The sequence below is a fragment of the Megalops cyprinoides genome, chromosome 6 (assembly GCF_013368585.1).
Source record: "Megalops cyprinoides isolate fMegCyp1 chromosome 6, fMegCyp1.pri, whole genome shotgun sequence".
NCBI classification, from domain to species: Eukaryota; Metazoa; Chordata; class Actinopteri; order Elopiformes; family Megalopidae; genus Megalops; species Megalops cyprinoides.
The window spans coordinates 38,538,881-38,556,903 of record NC_050588.1 but is presented as its reverse complement, the minus strand read 5'-3'; the positions used below and the strand labels follow the sequence as shown (position 1 = coordinate 38,556,903).

Below are 18,023 nucleotides of genomic sequence, written 5' to 3'. Positions count from 1 at the left end.
TTGGCTCGACAAGCAAAGATGTTACATTACATTATTGGCATTTCGCAGATGCTCTTATCCAGAGCAACTTACATCAGCTATAGTTTTTTTATGTTATTCATTTATACAGGTGGATATTTACTGAGGCAGTTCTGTTCTACAGCGGCAGTGCTCCAGCGGGGAATCGAACCCGCAGCCTTTCGGTTTACGAGTGTAGCACCTTAACCACTATGCTACACTGCCGCCTGTATGCCCATTTGGTGAGCCCTGAGTGTTGGAATGCGACTAAAGAGAGACACAAGCTGAGTGTCAACAGTATAACGCTGATATGAGAAATCGCTGGAGGAAGTGATGGTGCCGTCTTGTGCTCCTGCAGTATTTCTCTAAGCCCCTCTCTGCAGCTTACCCAGACAGTTCCTCATGAATACGCACGGCACACTTTTACATTTAACATCCCAGTGACTGTCAAACGGAGAGGGGAGTGCGCTTCAGTATATGCTTAATCGGGCCATTACTGTGCGCGGTTTCACACAGCACATCCACGTATCAGTGCATCCCACGCTATGACATCACCCGCTGAAGCTCTGCTCTGTTCATGAACTCCGTTCACACGGTTCCGTCTCTTTGCCTGTGTTGCAGAACATGGACTACTACAAGCTGACGTCTGAGCAGTACTGGGAGGCGGCCACCAAGGCGGAGGCTCAAGTGAAGTAAGTCAAGCTCCTGCTGCTGCTTTGAGAGAAGAATGAGGTGCCTGTGAGTGTGTTTCGAGGTTCGGTCTTCCCTCTGCTTACACCCTGCTATGAGAACGTCAGGACACTTTTCATTGTTGTGGTCTTTGCCGTGTGCACCACGCAGGCGTTTGCAGATTCTTACATGTGTGAGTTCTGACAGCATTTTGTGCACTGTGAGGTACAGCACCTTTTTAAATGTTACCCAGCGCTGAAGACTTAGGCTGTCAATGCCGAAAATATCAACCCTTGAGTTTTCCGTGATGATATCCAGGCCCCGAATGGGTTGAGGGGAAAAAAAAGGCGCACCTTGGTGTTTAAAATGGAACTCTGGCATTGTGGGCGGAGCTGTGATGGACGGGACTGTACGGGGGCGGAGCTGTGCAGTGACCTGCAGCACAGATCCCTTGCATTCGAAGAAGCCTTGTCTCCAGGCTCCGGCTCTATCTGGTTCACATGCCCCCACCGCCCCCACCATCCCTCATCATTTCCTCGTGAGCTGTGAGGGGGTGGAGCTTTGAGGGGGTGGGGCTGTAAGGGGGCGGGGTTGTGATGGGGTGGAGCTGTGAGGGGGCGGGGCTGTGTGGGCGGAGTTGTGAGGGGGTGCAGCTGTGTGGTGACCCACAGCACAGAGCCCCTGTGCTTGGAGGAGCCTTGTCTCTGGGCTCTACCTGTCTCTGGTTAGCGATCACCGTCGCGTTGGCGCATGCCATCACCGCCCCCGCCATCACCGCCCCCGCCTCTCCCTCCTCATTTCCTTGGGAGGAAGCGGCACGGCAGCCGGGAACCGGGCTGCCCGCTTAGCGTCCGCGTGTCATTACAGCCTATTCACTGTGCCGGTGTTTGGATGCAGGCTGATCGCCCCGGGGCCCGGTGAGCCGGCGCTGTGCAATTACAGCCGATTGTTTGCCGTGTGCCGCTTCCTGCGGGAACGCACTCGCGGCGTCCTCACCTTTCAGCGAATCATTTTCTCCGCACCTCCCCCCCATCCCCCTCCCTGCCCGCCCACACTCATTCTCTCCAAACTTTGGAGCCCAGCAAATTAAATTTGCCTCAGCAGTACATTTATGTATACGGTAATAACTCGCGTGGATAGCAATCTCTCTCCCCATTTATTTTCCCCTGGCCTGTTAAATGTATTTATCTCTGATGAGCCAGCCAGCGCCTGGAATACGAAGCTCCCAAGTGCACTGTCCTGTAATGTAATAGGCGGTGAATTAGCAGGCGTTTAATTAATTGACATTTAAGAATGGGTTTTATTTTAACCTGGTCTTTTTTTCGCAGAGGATTCTCGCGGCGGTGAGGGAAATTGCTCATTGTTGACCTTGCTATTTTCATTTTTAATTTAGAATAGTTGACGGGGAATGGGGTCTCTTGATGCCATTTGCTCCAGGCCATTTCGTCTGTTAAATCACTGATCTTACGAAATCGCAAAGGCACGGACAGCACATGTGTCAAGCTTTGCTCAGATTCTTGCAAATGCATTGTTTTATTGTCGGGGAAGGAAGACTCATTTAAACAGAGCTACGGAGTGGATGGAGTTAGTGAGCCAATGCCACCCAGATAATCATGATGTGTTTTGTACTCTGATGTAACGCATGGGTTTCTGACTTTTCGTACTTGTGTTAAATTAAGCTTGTGCAATGGATTAAATTGTCGTCGGTAGATAAAAAGAAGCATTTGTCCTTTCCTGGCTTCTGTGAGCTCATACTTTGACTCAACTTTCCACTCACTCGGTGATTCTCAGTAAACTTCAGTGTTTCGCAGGGTGGCATTCGGTCCTTGCCCCATGCTGCACCGCCCTCCTGCTGCCCCCTAACTGCGTGCTGTGGGAGCACGCAGCGGCGTTTCAAGTGGGTGATTCGTTTACGATCCCTTCCTGTCTCACAGCTAATATCTGAGCTCACACTGGAGGTGCACACCTGGAGGAAGTGCAGCGTCTTACAGCCAGTGACCCGGGGCCCCTTTACAGAACCACACCTTCACTCACGCTCAGGTCACTGGGGACAACGTAAAACCTGAACGAATCAGAGCTGTTCGTTTGCGAGCCCTCCCCCATCTTCAGTGTCCCAGGGTGAATGCAAAGCTCCCAGTTTTCCCCTCTCTCTCTCTCCATTCTCAACTCCACTCAGTGATGTCAGCAAAACCTCAGGTTTAGGGGGGCTCTGTAGTGAAAGGGTAAGACAGGGGGGGTCAGATTGGAATGCAGCCACTGTCAGGGCAGTCTCCATTGTAAGTACACTGTATTGCTACAGTACAGTAATGAGTGATATAGAATGCGCTCCTTACTGTAGGGGCCAACGCAGACCACTGCTTACAGTAGGGACCAATGTAGACTGCACTCCATACAGGTGAACCCATGCTGATGGATCAGAGTGGCGAGCAATCAAATGTCAAATGTCAGTGCGCCCCCTGCAGTTAGAGCGCGGAGTGCATTGGCACCCCACTGAAGCAGCGCTAGAGTCAGGGGCACAGGTGACACCAGCAAGCCCCTGAAATCCTGCCCCTCTCAGGGAGGGGTACTCACGCTCAGCGGGCTCTCCAGCTCTGCCCGCATCTCCCCCATCCCCCCCTTACCCCCCCCCACCCCCCCAGGTCCCCCCTCACACCATTCCCCCCCATCCCCCCGCCCCACCAGGTCCCCCCTCCCACCATTCCCCCCATCCCCCCGTACCCCCCCGTACCCTCCCAATTAATATACAGACAGCCAGACGCAGCTCCACACTCTGGGGGGGGAGGGGGGGGGTTTGGAGGGGGGGGGGGGGGATCACAGTTGAAGACCTTTGTTCAGATACTTTTTTTCATGGTGCAGGTTCTTACAGAGTTTTGCACTGAGGTACGGAATATCAGGAGTGTACACACAGGAACCTGCACAGGTCTACACTAGCCTCCACAGAAGAAGCCCTGCACCACCAGCTCAAACAAGCCTACTCATCCAGCCCTCATCCAGCTGCTTTATCCCGTCTGTGTGTGGAATACCTCCTGTGTGGATTACGTATTGTTTGTGCGGATTCCTTCCCACTGGGACAGATTACTTCTCGTGCGTGTGGATTGCTTCCTGTGGTTGTGGATTGCTTCTTGTGTAGCTGAATTATTTCCTCTATGTATGGATTACTTCCTGTGTGGGCGAACTGCTTCCTGTGCAGGTGGATTACTTCCTGTGCCCGTGCTGTCCAGCCGTTTAATATTCCGCCTTCCTGCTCTGTGCTTTGCCACAGTCTGAGACAGCTTTGCGCTGTGTCGTGGGCATGCAGATATTTCACAGCATGCAGATTACTCAACACAAATTACTCAATCCACAGTTGCAGCAGAAGGTATCAGTGTCAGTGCGGTTGGTCTGCAGGCAGGTGAGTGAGTCAAACACTCTGTGATTCACTCAGCCACCCTCCCATACACTTCGGCCAGCCTCCCTGTCCGGTGAGCTGCTGTCCAGAGTGTGAGGGTAGGAGCGATGGTGGGCAGAGAGGTGGCAGTTAGAGGTCCTTTTGCAGCAATTTCAGGTTCACTGCTCTGCCTGCTGTTTGCTTCTGTCTTTAGCATCCCCCCCACACATGTGCGCACTCACACACATACACACAAACACACAGGCACACACACAGACCCTTTGACTTGATGAAATGCTCAGTCAGTATTGGTGCCTTCTCTGTTATTCCCTGGCTATCAGTGGTACTCTCGTGTAATGATCTCTGTGATCAGGAGATTGATCTAACTCTGAAGGTCAACCTGGTGGAACTTCAGATGAATCTTTCATTAAATTATATGTTATTTTCATGTATTGTCTTGGATATGTTGTATTGTGGTAAAATGCTCGGTAGGTGTGTTAACATTTAAACCCTGAGAAAGCGTTCCCTCAGACCTGCAGACCAGGTAGGTGGCTCTTGCATTGACCGCTGATACATGCCTGCTACATCCAACAGCACAGAGCACTTTTGTTTCACAATTAACCAGAGTGCCCTTCAAAGGTGCTTATTAGAGCATGTGCTCTTTGGAGGTGGGGGGTTGCAGGGTGTACTCGGAAAGGGGGGGTGCAGATCTGGAATCGGAGCTCTGTCACACACAGAGGACGTCTGCAGTTTCGGGGCGCCTCGTTCTTTTATCGGCTGCTGCCCCCTCTCTCCCCCCTTTCATCCTGATTAGCGGAAATGGGAGATGAAAGATTGTGAACGCACAGGCTGCATGTGAGAGGGGGCGGGACCAAGGGACCGAGGGACAGAGGGACAGGGGGACAGGGGGATGGGGGACAGAGGGCCAGGGGGACGGGGAGAGAGGGACAGAGGGCCAGGGGGACGGGGAGAGTGGGACAGGGGGGCAGATGGACAGGGGGAGAGAGGGACAGCGGGGCAGGGGGGCAGATGGACAGGGGGAGAGAGGGACAGAGGGGCAGGGGGGCAGATGGACAGGGGGACAGAGGGACGGGGGGCAGATGGACAGGGGGACAGGGGGAGAGAGGGAGGGCTGTTCTGCTCTGTCTGTGGGAGCCAGAGCTGCTCCCTCTGGCCCCTTCACACAATGGGCTCTCGGCTACCTCTTTCCTGATTATCGTCAGATCGGTGCTGATAAGAGATTTAACTTCATTTTTTTTTTTTTTTTTGTTGCAGAATTACCTGTGCTTTAGAGCTCAGTCAGTATCTGTCAGTGTCTGTGACCTCTTCCTGTCCCTGCAGCTCTCACGCTGTTGCCTTAGGTGGTGTCAGTCTGCGGACACATTTTTACCGTTCCAGTTGTGGCTTAAAGCCTACATTAGGGCTGTGTGCCTGTTTCACACGTCTAGTCTGATGTGACTGTTGGGTTTGGAAATCCCTCAATGTAAACTTTTTTTTATTTTTAATTTATTTTTTGCTCTTTCCCCATTTGCGCAATCCCGTCAGTTATACACTAGGCTCATCTTGCTGCAACAATCTGTGCTCACACAAGAGCACTGAGAACAGGCGAGTGCAATCCTCCAGCCAATGGCTGTATTTCACCCATCTAGCTCACTGCAGTGGAGTCAGTGCTTATTGGAGGATAGGACGCTACTCTGCTGATGTCATCCCAGCCACTTCCTGGTGCCCGACGAATCACAGGGCACCTCTGTCCCTGTGAGAATGAAGCCAGTTTGCTCCCTTGCTGTGGGATCCCGGTCAGTGCTGGCAGATGGCACGATGGGTTCTGAACCAGGGTTGTCACACACAGCAGCCTGAGCTGAAAGCAGCTTGAGCTGAGCTGAGCCACTTGGGATCCCTGTCGTGTTGAGTTGTGATGTGGTGGTTTGTTCTGGTTTGATGTAGCTCACTAACCGGATTTGCAGAGGCCATCTGGGTGACACACAGTGCATTCTCTATCAAACACGTGCTTTGCATGTACATCTGATCGCTGAAACCGGAAACCATTCAGTACAGTAACCGCAGAGTCGAATTGCTGTGCTCCGCACTGTAAGTAGCCTCACTGTTGCGGGAAATGGCCTTTGCTTCTCCATGACATTCAAGCCTTTGTCATCATCATCGGAAACCATTTTACTCTTAATATCCTCCATCCCTCTGTAAAGACCCCTGTGGCAGCAGGGCCTCCATGCCATCATACCATCATACTCCATAACATCATACGCACCATGACGAATGCTCCAGCTTGGTTTGAGAGCCCCGAAATGCGTGCTTCCAGCGCGTCCTCTTGTGTACTACACTTCCTCTCCAACAGGTTTCAGAGTCTCCACACGCGTGTAACATGCGTGCTTACAGCCGTCCTCTCGTGGTCTGTACCTCCGCATACGGCTGCAGCAGACCTCACCGATGGCGGGTGGATGTTCCCGTGATGACGGATCTCGCTAATCCGGCCGCGCGGGCGGCTGTCGGGGACGAGGGTGATGTTATCTCTTCAGCGGCTGGGTGTGCGGGCAGAGCGGCCGTTCGGTTGTAAATGTCAGCACGCGGCGGCAGACTCTCGCTGAGGTGAACTTCTCCCGCTGCCAGTCCTCCTCTCCTGGTACTCTGCTCTCAATATGTCGCCTGTCAGCTTCCTGCGCGGCTCTCGTCCTTAAGGCTACTGCTGCAGTGCATCATTCCAAGGCAGCCATTTTTAATCATTACCGCTCAGCAAGGCAACGACCTGACCTGTGTGTGTGGCTGACATGACAACAACATGTCTGGGAGATCACCAATGAAATGCTCTTCAGTTCTGGCAGTCAGAGGGTTAGGTATGAGAGTGGCAGTTGATGTACATTTTCGATTATTTAGCATAGAGGGTGGCAAGTGTAGCATAATGGTAAGGAGCAGGGCTTCTAGCCCAAAGGTTGCTGGTTTGATTCCTCGCTGGGGCACTGCTGCTGTAGCCTTGGGCAAGGTCCTCAACCCAGAATTGCCTCGGTAAATATCCAGCTGTATAAATGGATAACATGTAAAAATTGTAATATATGCAAGTTGCTTTGGAGTGTAATGTAATGTAGTTAGAGTGAGTAGCTTCTCTTCTGAGTGCCTGGCTTATGTGGCGGCTCTGCCTGTCCCTCTCGTGGATGGACAGCTGTTAGTGAGCACAGCGTTAGCAGTGAGGGGGACCACACGCTGCAGTGACACGCGTCCACGCTGCGAAACTCGGTTTCAGTGCCGCTGGCCGATCCGTGGTGGCAGCGGACGCAGCAGACGAGCCTGCCACAGCTCCCCGATCATCATGCGGCACGCTGCTAAGCTAACAGATTGCTAACTCTCCGGCACAGCTGAGATCTCTGCATCCTGATCACACCGGTGCCTGGCGGCCGCTCGAGGAGTCCTCTGACCGCGGCGGTCAGGGGCGGTGATGTATGCGGTTCTTCTCGTGTGCTGAGCGTTCGGTGGGGCGGGGTGCTGGGCGTTTGGCAAGCGTGTGGTATCCGCGGTGTGGCTCTGACTCTCCGCCTCTCGCCGTGGCTGACGGGGGGGCGGAGTCTCTCCTCACACACGCTGCTGACAGGGGAGTGGAGTCTCTCCTCACACGTGCGGCTGATGGGTGGGGCGGAGTCTCTCCTCACACGCGCGGCTGGCAGGTGGGGCGGAGTCTCTCCTCACACACGCGGCTCCTGGCAGAGCAGCCAGTTAGACTCCGCTTTATGTCAGACGTCATGAAACCGGATTCCTGGCTGACGCCTCTGTCCGCGAATGTTTCAGTAAAGGAGTGCTGAACCTACGGCCGATATATCTCCCGGCCTCTGCATGAGTGCGCTGCGCTGGTGTTGCATGCCTGATCACGCCGCAGCCCGGGACGCAGTCCGGGACTCCAGCACACAGGCGACGGACACGCGGCGAGCCCTCACATGCGTGTAGATCACACCTACTGGAGGCATTCTGAAGCGTGCCGTATTAAACCTTCAGCTGCGGATAGCGGTAACTTACACAGAGCTGGAACGCGCTGTGTGGTCATGCGGCATGGCGTGTTTTCCGCTGTGTGGCGGGATTTCCTTGTAATTGCTGCTTTGTTTGGTACGCGCCGCTGCAGCTGTTTGCGGCTGGCTGTTCATTGCTGCACGGGAGCTGCAGTCTGCCCTGGCCTCGGCGCTCCCCGAATTCACTGCCCCTCCTCCGGTGTGCGGGGTTCCTCTCCAGGCTTCTCGGGGAAGAGTCTCTCCGCCAGCCCCACCCTGCTCCGGCCTGCCCCGTCCCGCCCCCCCTCCCCTTAAGGGGACACACCATATGTTAGGGGAGGGTGTTCTGCTGGTGAAATAGCGAGTAAAATGAGGAGGCTGTAACTTCCAGGAGCGAGGAGGGACTCTGAGCGAGTGAGACAGAGACACACTGATCTTCCACACGTCCTCAGCCAATCACCTGGAGCGTTATATGTGTCTTGTATTTTCTACTGCCCGCGGTTTGAAGGACACCTTAGCGGGCAAGTGGGGTGGCAGTGTGTTTATGTATCTGTGTGTGTCTGTGTGTGTGTGTGTGTGTGTGTGTGTGTTTTTGTTTGTGTGTGTGTATGTTTTTGTGTGTGAGTGTGAGTGTGAGTGTGAGTGTGAGTGTGAGTGTGAGTGTGTGTGTGTGTGTGTGTGTGTGGGTGTGTGTGTGTGGGTGTGTGTGTGTGGGTGTGTGTGTGTGGGTGGGTGCATCGGGGGCTCAGTGATCCACAGCGAGGGGAGGATCGCCAGACACCGCCAACAGCAGCGGACAACAGCAGCCAATTAGGGGCCACAGCTTTGTTTTCTGCACCCAGAACAAAAGCATTCATTACGGGCGACGCGGACTGTCCGGGATCTGTAACAGCAGCATTAATCAGCAGTCGAGCAGAAGGCTGGCCCGCTCTCCCGCCGAATGAGCGGCTGCAGCCGCCTCTCGGGCAGATGCTGGGTCTGCCCGCTGTAATAACTCTCGCAGGAAGCAGGATCTGGCTCACTGAACCGCGCGATAAGTTACCCAGAGTTTTTTCAGTAGGTGCAACTTTGCCGTGATATAGTCTTACCCATTTCCCGGCATCGTAACGTGGGCTTCGAGTGTGACACAATATACCCCTTCTTCCTCTTCGCCAGTTTCATTTGCTCACGCATCAGCCCTAGAGCACAAAGTCGTGCGACAGGAAGCCCGTTGAGTTCCTGGGAGTGAAGTCTGTTGTACGGTCGCGTCTGCGGTTTCTAGTGCAGAGAGATGTGTGCGTGCAGGTCTCCCGCTGACACGGGCCACAGAGTGCAGACATGCAGGTAAAGCAGACAGGCTCAGGCGGCCAGTAGGGGGTTGCATTCTGGGAAGCTGTGATTGGACTCGCGATGCTGGGAGATGTTGACAGGGGAGCATGGTGTCGTCATGAAGTGCAGAAAAAGCAGGAAGGACAGGCTGCACACACTCCCTTTCCGCTCAGGGAACCTGCCCGAGCCTGGCTGGGCCTGGCTGGGCCTGGCTGGGCCTGGCTGGGCCTGGCTGGGCCTGGCTGGGCCTGCCCGAGCCTGGCTGGGCCTGCCCGAGCCTGGCTGGGCCTGGCTGGGCCTGGCTGACCCATCCTTCATGCACAATGTTACATACATCTGCATGTATGTGCAGAGACTTTAGAGTTCTCTTAGAGACTTAAGCTTTACTTTTGGTGATGATGCTAGTTAGCTGGTGAACATGATAAGATCGCTACAAACATCTTGTACGTCGTTCCGGATAAAAGCGCAGACTAAGTGACAAAAACGTAATGTAAATGCGTCGCTTACGTTTAAGTTTGGCCAGTTTTTATCTCTTACCTGTTGTGTCTCACTTCGTTACTCCCTCCCTAAGGCCTGCAAAACTTCCGAAGTCATACTTTAAGAAGCTCTGGTTTGGCTGAGGAGATTAAAAATAATAGGAAACACTGGTAATTAATGCCTAATCTCTGAGCATTTCATTATTTTCTTACAGATGGAAACTGAAAATCAGCATTCGAATGGCTTCCCTTCAAAGTTAGTAAAGCTGCTGGGCTAATATTTTTAATAAGACCTCACCTTCAATTTGGTGCAGGCAACCTCAGTGCTTTGACTCAGGCAAGCCAATTTTCTGCTTGAGAATCCTTTATTAAACCTCCTGTCCTGTTAGATGGCTCTCCTCCCTGATGAACACAGTTTGTTTCAAATGAAAAGAGAGTTTCTTATCTGCCGGCTCAAAGAACGGGGGCTGCTGTATTCATTTTCTGAGAGGATAATTAAACGGAATAGGCTTCTACGAGTTTGATCAGAAAAACATGTTGATGGAAATGCGTTTCCCTCTGCGTGTCTTTTCCTTTTTCTTCCCACCAGTGGTGTAGATAATGCTCATGACTAAAAAAGACAGGGAGCTTCAATGTAATGCTCTTTACCATGAAAGGACCCAGGCCCTTGATCTGGTTTAATTGAAACAGTGGAGTCCAGATGTAGCTAAAAAAAAAAAAAAACGCAAGCCTTTGTGTTTTAGCTGATTAACGTCTCCGTTAATTGGGATTATTTTTTTGGGTGTACACCAGCAGGGAAGAAACGGCACCTAGCCGTGCGCTGTCTGAACATTCTCACTTTCTCTCTGCTGTTCCAGTTACGCCCCTGTGATCGTTCGTGGCAGTTCTGTACTCCAGGGCGTAGTTTTACTGAGCGCACCGCACGCGCTGGAGTGTGTCAGACTGAGTGTTTGACACAAATGCTTTGAAATGAGGCTGCACAAGCTGACTGTGTTGAAGGAACCCAGTATGCCACAGACACGAACCATTGCTACACACTGACAGCTTAGCTTAATCAAGTTGGTACACTTTTGGAAGTACATTTGGCTCTGTATTGGTGTGTTTTCTAGAGTGTGTAGCAGTTGTGCGCATGTCAGAGACCTCATCCACTCATGACTCCTCTGTCTGGAGCTTAGTGTAGGTTGGGGCCTGCTTCACTTCACAAACAGTACATACACACCCCTGTTGGCCCAAATATAAGCCATTTTCTCCCCTCCCATTGGCCAAAGTGTGAGTGCATTCAGCTGACGCTGCTGTTTCTTTAATTGTATCGTTCCCTCTTTTCACCTCAGCTTTGGAATCAGCATTAGGCTACGCATGGAGGGAGGTGGCACATCGTCCAAATGTTGTTGGCTCTCCTGCAGTGCGTTGTGGGACTGTGCTGTATATCATGGTACATTGGTGTTCTGGAAGGAAACTCTGCATCAGTTCCTGTCCTAAATTTTCCCACTGAACGCTGGTGCTGTAGAGCCTATGAGTTAGGGACTGAACAGGGTAAAATGAAGCGGCTTTCCAAACAGAGCCGTAATCCTGGAGAGCATGCAGGTGACTCTGCTGAAGCCGGTATTTACGTCATCGTTTTTGCTGTCACGTAGTTCGCAGTCGAGCAGGGACGGCGAGAGGCCGGTCTGTCCGTCCTTCTGCTCCGCTCGCGGCGGTTGACGCTTCTGCTGAAAGGTTGCCAAGGTTACCGCTGCTCCGTGTTTATTGGCTATTCATCATCATTCCGTACATGGCTGTGTGACTGCCGTATTAATGACTGCCCTCTCCGCCGGTAATTCCTCTAAACCTGCTTCCATGCAGCCATTGATTCTCCCAATGCAGCAGGGACAGGAGAAGACGTCTGCGTGTGGAGGGGGGGGGGGGGGGTGCCAGGGAGGGTGACCTCTGAGGGGGGGGGGGGGGGTGGGGGGGTGGGTACTGGGGGCGCCAGGGAGGATGACCTCTGAGGGGTGGGGAGGTGCCCCGCCATCAGGCGCGGGGAGAAAGCAGTGCAGCTCCACGTTTAGTCAGACACAGCCTCGCTGCTCCCAGTCTGCAGCTGCAAGACTGGGTGACACGCTTTCGTGTTAACAGGCCGAGATCGTTTGATCATTCATTAACATCAGGGTGGCACAGTGGTAAGAAACAGGGTTGGTAGCCGAAAGGGGCACTGCTGCTGTACCCTTGGGCAAGGTACTTAACCCAGAACTGCCTCAGTAAACATCCAGCTGTGTAAATGGATATGAAATGGACCACAGGGGTCTGTGGGGGTGTGAGAGGCTTCACATTTAGAGTTAGATGGTGAAGTATGAACGTACACATACAGGATTGCAGGTATATCCACAAAATTAAATGGAAGGGCTCATCCTTTGCCACTGGGAACAGGAGACGGTTTGCAATCGTTATCCTGTCTGGATCGGCTGTAACAGCGACGGATGTGTAATTCTTCAGGGCGGCAGGGATTGTCTGTAATAGGGAGGGAGAGCACGATGAAGGCCTGACGGTGGGTGCACTTCATATTCCCGTCCGTTTCCCAGTCGCCGCGTTGTAACCGCGCGGCGAAGCAACAGCAGGTGAATTACCCCGCAGGGCAGAGCGCTCACGGATTACTCTCCTGTAAGATAAGCACGCCCGCATGCGGCTCATTTACAGCTGAAAGCCGCTCAGGGAGCGCAAACCCCCCGCAGTTCGCGCGCATCCGGGCGAGAGATTATTCCCTGGAATAAAGAAGCGGCGCATTCTCAGGCTCTCGCACTTCTGTCTTCTTTCTGTTTACAGCGAGCTGGAGCGGCAGCGCCGTCCCTCCACGATGCTAACTGCGGCGTGATGCTAACTGCGGCGTGATGCTAACTGCGGCGCGATGCTAACTGACTCCACGCTCCACACTCCCTTTGTGTCATGCCACTTTTTTTCCCATTTAGTTTTATTTTGATGAAAAAGGAATGAGCTGTGAAATCCAGCACAGTCTGACAGTAGTTAAGAATTTTTAAAGGGATTGTGAAGGAAAATTGATTGAATTTTATGAATCTAATGTGGGTTGTTCTACATTCACTGTCGTTACCCTCACAAGTATCTTCGCTCTGTCAATTATGAGGTATTAAAATGATGAAATTACGAATATGGCTAATTGGAACTTGAACTGCTAATAAAATGACTAAGTCACACCTGCCCTTCAGCACCTCCTCTGAGACAGTGAAGTCAGGAAAAAGCCGCAGGAGCTCACTGGTGTGTCACAGCGATGTGTCACTCTCCCTGAATGCTGCTCTTGGAATACAGGTGTTCACTGGGTTCACAGGTGACCTACAGGTAATGCAGCAGTGTGGTGCAGTGGTGAGGAGCAGCGTGCATAACTGAAAGGTTGCTGGTTTGATTCCTAGCAGGAGCAGTGCTGCTGTACCCCTGGGCGAGATAATTAACACACAACTGCTCTTAGAATGTAGGTGTTCCGCTGCACATTTCATGTCGTTAAAGCAAGTGACTTACAGGTAATGCACCAGTGTGGAATAGCGGTAAGGAGCGGGGCTCGAAAGGTTGCTGGTTCGATTCCCCCACTGGGGCACAGCTGCTGTAACCTTGGGCAAAGTACTGAACCCAGCATTGCCTTAGCGAATGTCCAGCTGTATAAAGGGATAACATGTAAAACTTGTAACCTACGTAAGTCGCATCTGCTATATGTAATTGGTGGTGTATATAGTGCCTTTGGGGGGGTTGTAGCGGTACGCTGCAGTGACGCGGGTCTCGGACGCAGCTGTGAACACCCTCTCTCTGTCTCTGCAGGCCACGGAACGTGTCTCCCATCTGCGCCGGCCTGCAGGCCCAGATCCTGCAGTGCTACCAGCAGAACCGGGACCAGACGCTGCGCTGCTCGGACCTGGCCAAGGAGTACCTGCAGTGCATCAACGCCGCCAAGAAGGTGAGCGCGTGTCCACTGCCAGCCATGCTAGTCAAGCTGAGTGGCCACGCCCCAGAAGGCGATTGTGGCAGGCCATTGGACGGCTGACATGCAGTTTCTGCGTTTGCTGTTACAGAAACTCTGGCTCCCCTCTCACTTCCACTTTTTTAAATGTAGTGCTTTAAGTTCTTCAGGACCACTTCAAATGTGTATTTTTTTTTTTTTTAAGTTGAGTTTGTTTCAGGTTTGCTGCCCATTGTACAGAACAGACATTTACATCAATACCATACTCAATGCTTTAATAATGGATTAGTGGGGGTGTGTATTTAAAGTTACCTGCTGGTGCAAAGTGAAGGAATTGAAGGAATAAAGTGTGTGGCGGGAGAAACAGGCCGGTGAATGTCTAAATAAGGTAAAAATTATTAGTGCCTTATGCTGGTGTTTGTGAAGTCATGGCTCTAAGTCACCAACTGCGTAATGTATTCAGGGCTGTTTAAATAGCGGGATTAGAGAGAGGGTCATTTACATAGAGAAATCAGTGGCGCTGCAAAGTCTCTTGAATTCTATTTGTATTGCTCAAAATTTCATTTATTTGTTTATCAATGCGTTTTTTTAGGTTGCTTGTTTTCATTCGTTCATCCATCCCATCTGTCAAAGCCAGCGATAACTCACAGACGCTTTTTATTAAAAACACCCGAATACTGGTAATTCCTGGCAAGATAAAAGGGTACAAATGAATGAGTTTATTACATAGATTGAATTGCGTTGTGCTGTTGAGAGGGAAGCTGCATGCAAAGCCTGCAAGATTCTGTTTGGTTTTTAAATGATATGAAAGGGCTTGCCCGAGCGTCACGGAAGACAGAGACGGGCTCTTATTAAAAAGTCTCACGAATAAATACCACTCATTCTGTTTGGCTTTTCTGTGTAAAGCACGGGGCTTATTTATTTCCATTTCACGCAGGCTGGAGGGGGAAAAGCTACAGATCTTATTAAAAAACGGAATCGCTGTCTTTGGCATTCAGCCCCTCTGAAGTACAGAGGCCTGGTGTGAAGTAGTCATGGTTACAGAGGCTGTGTATGGACAGGTCACAGTTACAGTGGCTGGGTGTGGAGCAGTCACAGTTATGGTCTGCTCGGGCTGAAAACCCCACACCCATACTCTGTGGGTAATGAGTCCAGATTGCCTGATTGGTCTCCTTGCTCAGGGTTCAACATTAAGGATTTTTCTCACTTCCGGGGTCAAAAGCTAAGTTTCTATTGGCTCAGATATGGCATAGTTAAACTCTGTAAAGCCTTTTCTCACCTGTGTGAATAACGGGGTCTCCCTGCTCGTACCCGCGCTCTCACACTGGGACGTGTTCTGTGCTGAGCGGCGTAGATGCTGCAGGACAGCAGGGCTGCTGTCAGAAAGGTGTGAGAGAGGGAGCACCTTTACAGGACCACCAGTGCCCCTGTCTGAGATACTGATGCTACCACAACTTATCATTAGGCATACATCTGATAAGACTCTTGTAGTTGTTAAGACAACTTCAGTCTGTTGTAATGTAATGTAATATAGACAATTTCCTTGTTTTTTTTTTTTTTCTTAGATTTTTTCGCCGTATGGGTTGTTAATTATTTGTCTGCAGGGCTTTGCCTAAGTGCATGCACCTCTGTGTGTGTCTCAGAGTGTATAGTGTGTTTACATGCCTGTGTGTGCACGAGAATCTGCTTGAGGCAGGAATTCTGATTGGATCTCCAGCAGAGCCCTTCTGACACTCAGCATTTCAGTAATACAGGAAATTAAATCTGGGCTCATTGCTGGTCTTGATTCCACCCTCTTGTGCTGAAATTACAGCTAAAATGACAGTTGTTTGCAAGACCGTGATCTGGTGTTTTACTGTAACGTCTACGGATGTAAGCGCTATTATTAACATATGACTTCTCACCAGAAAAAGACTTATCAAGAAATCAAGAGGGTTTTTTTTTCAATTTAAGATAAACTATTGTCACTGTTATTTTTACAAGAACATAAGATATATGTCTTATTTTCAGAACTTTGCTCTCCTGTTTGCAGAAGCAGAAGCAGAATAAATGATGTTCATGACAACGCTGTAATACAGGATATTTTATGGTGGTTTAATTTAGCTGAATCACTCTAATGAGCATTTCTGAGGCAGAAAATGTTTGCACTTTGATGAATATTTTACTTTACTGCATATTAATTTGCAAATGTGAATTTTTATCAACCATAAAATAAAATCACCTCCAGGAAATGGTACGTTTGCAGTGCTTTTTTAGTGAAATTACTATAATGCACAAATGAGCTATCATTCTCATTTCAAGATAAGTAATTTCTTATGGAAAATAGTATGCTGGAAATCATATATATTTTTGTGATTTTTTGCAGCCATGGGCATTCTGGGGCTAGTGGAATAGATGCTGTGTGTGTGTGTGTGAGTGTGTGAGTGAGTGTGTGAGTGAGTGTGTGTGTGTGTGTGTGTGCGTGTGTGTGTGTGTGTGAGTGTGTGTGCGTGTGTGTGTGTGTATGTGTATGTGTATGTGTGAGAGTATGTGTGTATGTGTGTGTGTATGTGTGAGTGTGTATGTGAGTGTGTGTGTGTGTATGTGTATGTGTATGTATGTGTATGTGTATGTGTATGTGTATGTGTATGTGTATGTGTGTGTGTGTGTGTGTGTGTGTGTGTGTGTGTGTGTGTGTGTGTGTGTGTGTGTGTGTGTGTGTGTGTGTGTGTATCAGGCTCTCTCTGGGAAGCAGCAGCCCGCAGTGTGAAGGACACCTGCTTACACAGTGAAGGCTCTCTCCCACACGCCCAGCGGCGTCTCTGAAATCACTGAGATGCCGGGCAGCCGTGTGGGGTCCTGGGGAGAGCGCAGGGGTCTGAATCAGGGGATTGCGCTTCCAGTCACGAGCCGGGCTCTGAATTTCGGCTAGGGTGCTGCTTTTGCACCGCTGGGCGCCGCACCCCTCCCCGCTCACTCCCACATGAACGCTGGAGCTGAATTAGGACTGTTTGCTTTATGAGCGACGCTGGGAAAGGCCGTGTCCTGTTGCAGGTTGAGATACATGGTTGTGTATGTTCTTGACTTCCCTTAGTTTTCGAAGCCTGTCTGGCTTCAGATTGCACGAGTTAACTGTGGTAGCGCTTGAATGGTGTTGTGCTCACACTCACTGGCCTGGGAGTGTTATTATCCTGGTCTGACCCTGTTGCTCATTTAACTTGGATGCACTTCTGTTGTCTTGTGCTGGAAGTGGCTCTGGGTAAGAGCGGCTGCTAAATGACTGTAATGTAATGGGATTGATGGCGTTGTGTGAAACGGTATTGGCAGTCAGACACCGTGAATCCGTATCCTGGTGTACCTCTCCGTGATCCTGATTCTGCTGCTTTTATGAATGTGTGAACTGCGAATGGAAGCTGCTGTGGTTTGCGTGTGTGTGAGCCAGACCAGAGGGGGTGTGTAACTGGAGGTTGCTTGATACACACGTTGGAAGGTCATGTGATGTAAACCTTGGAAGGTCATGTGATGTACATGCAGGAAGGTCATGTGACACACAGGTAGGAAGGTCATGTGATGCACAGGTAGGAAGGTCATGTGATGTACGGGTTGGAAGGTCATGTGACACACATGCAGGAAGGTCATGTGATACAAGGGTTGGAAGAGTTGGGCATTGTCCTCCCGTCTCCCCCTGTGTCCCACACGCTGTAGCTGCAGATTAAGGCGCCTGGCTGTCCACTGCCTTTACAGCTGTGTTGTATCACAGCTCTTTATGTTGTTGTTATTTAGCAGACGCTCTTATCCAGAGTGACTTATACAGGTAACAATTTTTGAATGTTATCCATTGACACAGCTGGATATTACTGAGGCAGCTCTGGGTTCAGTACCCCCGTGGGGAATGGAGCCAGCAGCCTTTCTGGTTACGAGCCCTGCTCCTTACCGCTGTGCTGCACCACATTGCGCTCTTGTGTGGTTGCGTCCCGCATGCGGTGGCAGCTGGCTCTGTGCCTCGGCTCCGCTCAGCAGCAGGTAGGCTCGTAGGGCCCTGTCTCTACGCACAGCTGCTGTTGCCTTCAGTTCGATTTTCGGTTAAGAGAAGATGCGTCTCCCCTCCCTGGGGTCGGAGAGCCCCTAAGTCGCCCCCTCTCCCCACCTCTGTCACCACTCATCATGATTGGTCCGTCCGCGTCCGGCTCGTCACCCCCCGCCCCTCCTGTTACCACGGTTCCCGGAGCTGTCCATCAGAGCACGCTTTGTCAGATTGCTGAGTGCATTATGTTCGATCCACTCTGTCGGCCACCCTGAGATCTCAG

At 51.2% G+C, this 18,023-nt stretch overlaps 1 protein-coding gene across 1 annotated transcript in view; it reads left to right on the top strand.

The window, feature by feature from the left end:
* The window catches only part of LOC118779771 (MICOS complex subunit mic25a-like), a 66,937-nt gene that overhangs the window by 32,369 nt on the left and 16,545 nt on the right, over nt 1-18,023 (top strand). Inside the window, exons 8-9 of the mRNA XM_036532006.1 lie at nt 619-689; nt 13,599-13,734. Coding sequence (XP_036387899.1) covers nt 619-689; nt 13,599-13,734 — 207 coding nt within the window. The remainder of the gene's footprint in view (nt 1-618; nt 690-13,598; nt 13,735-18,023) is intronic.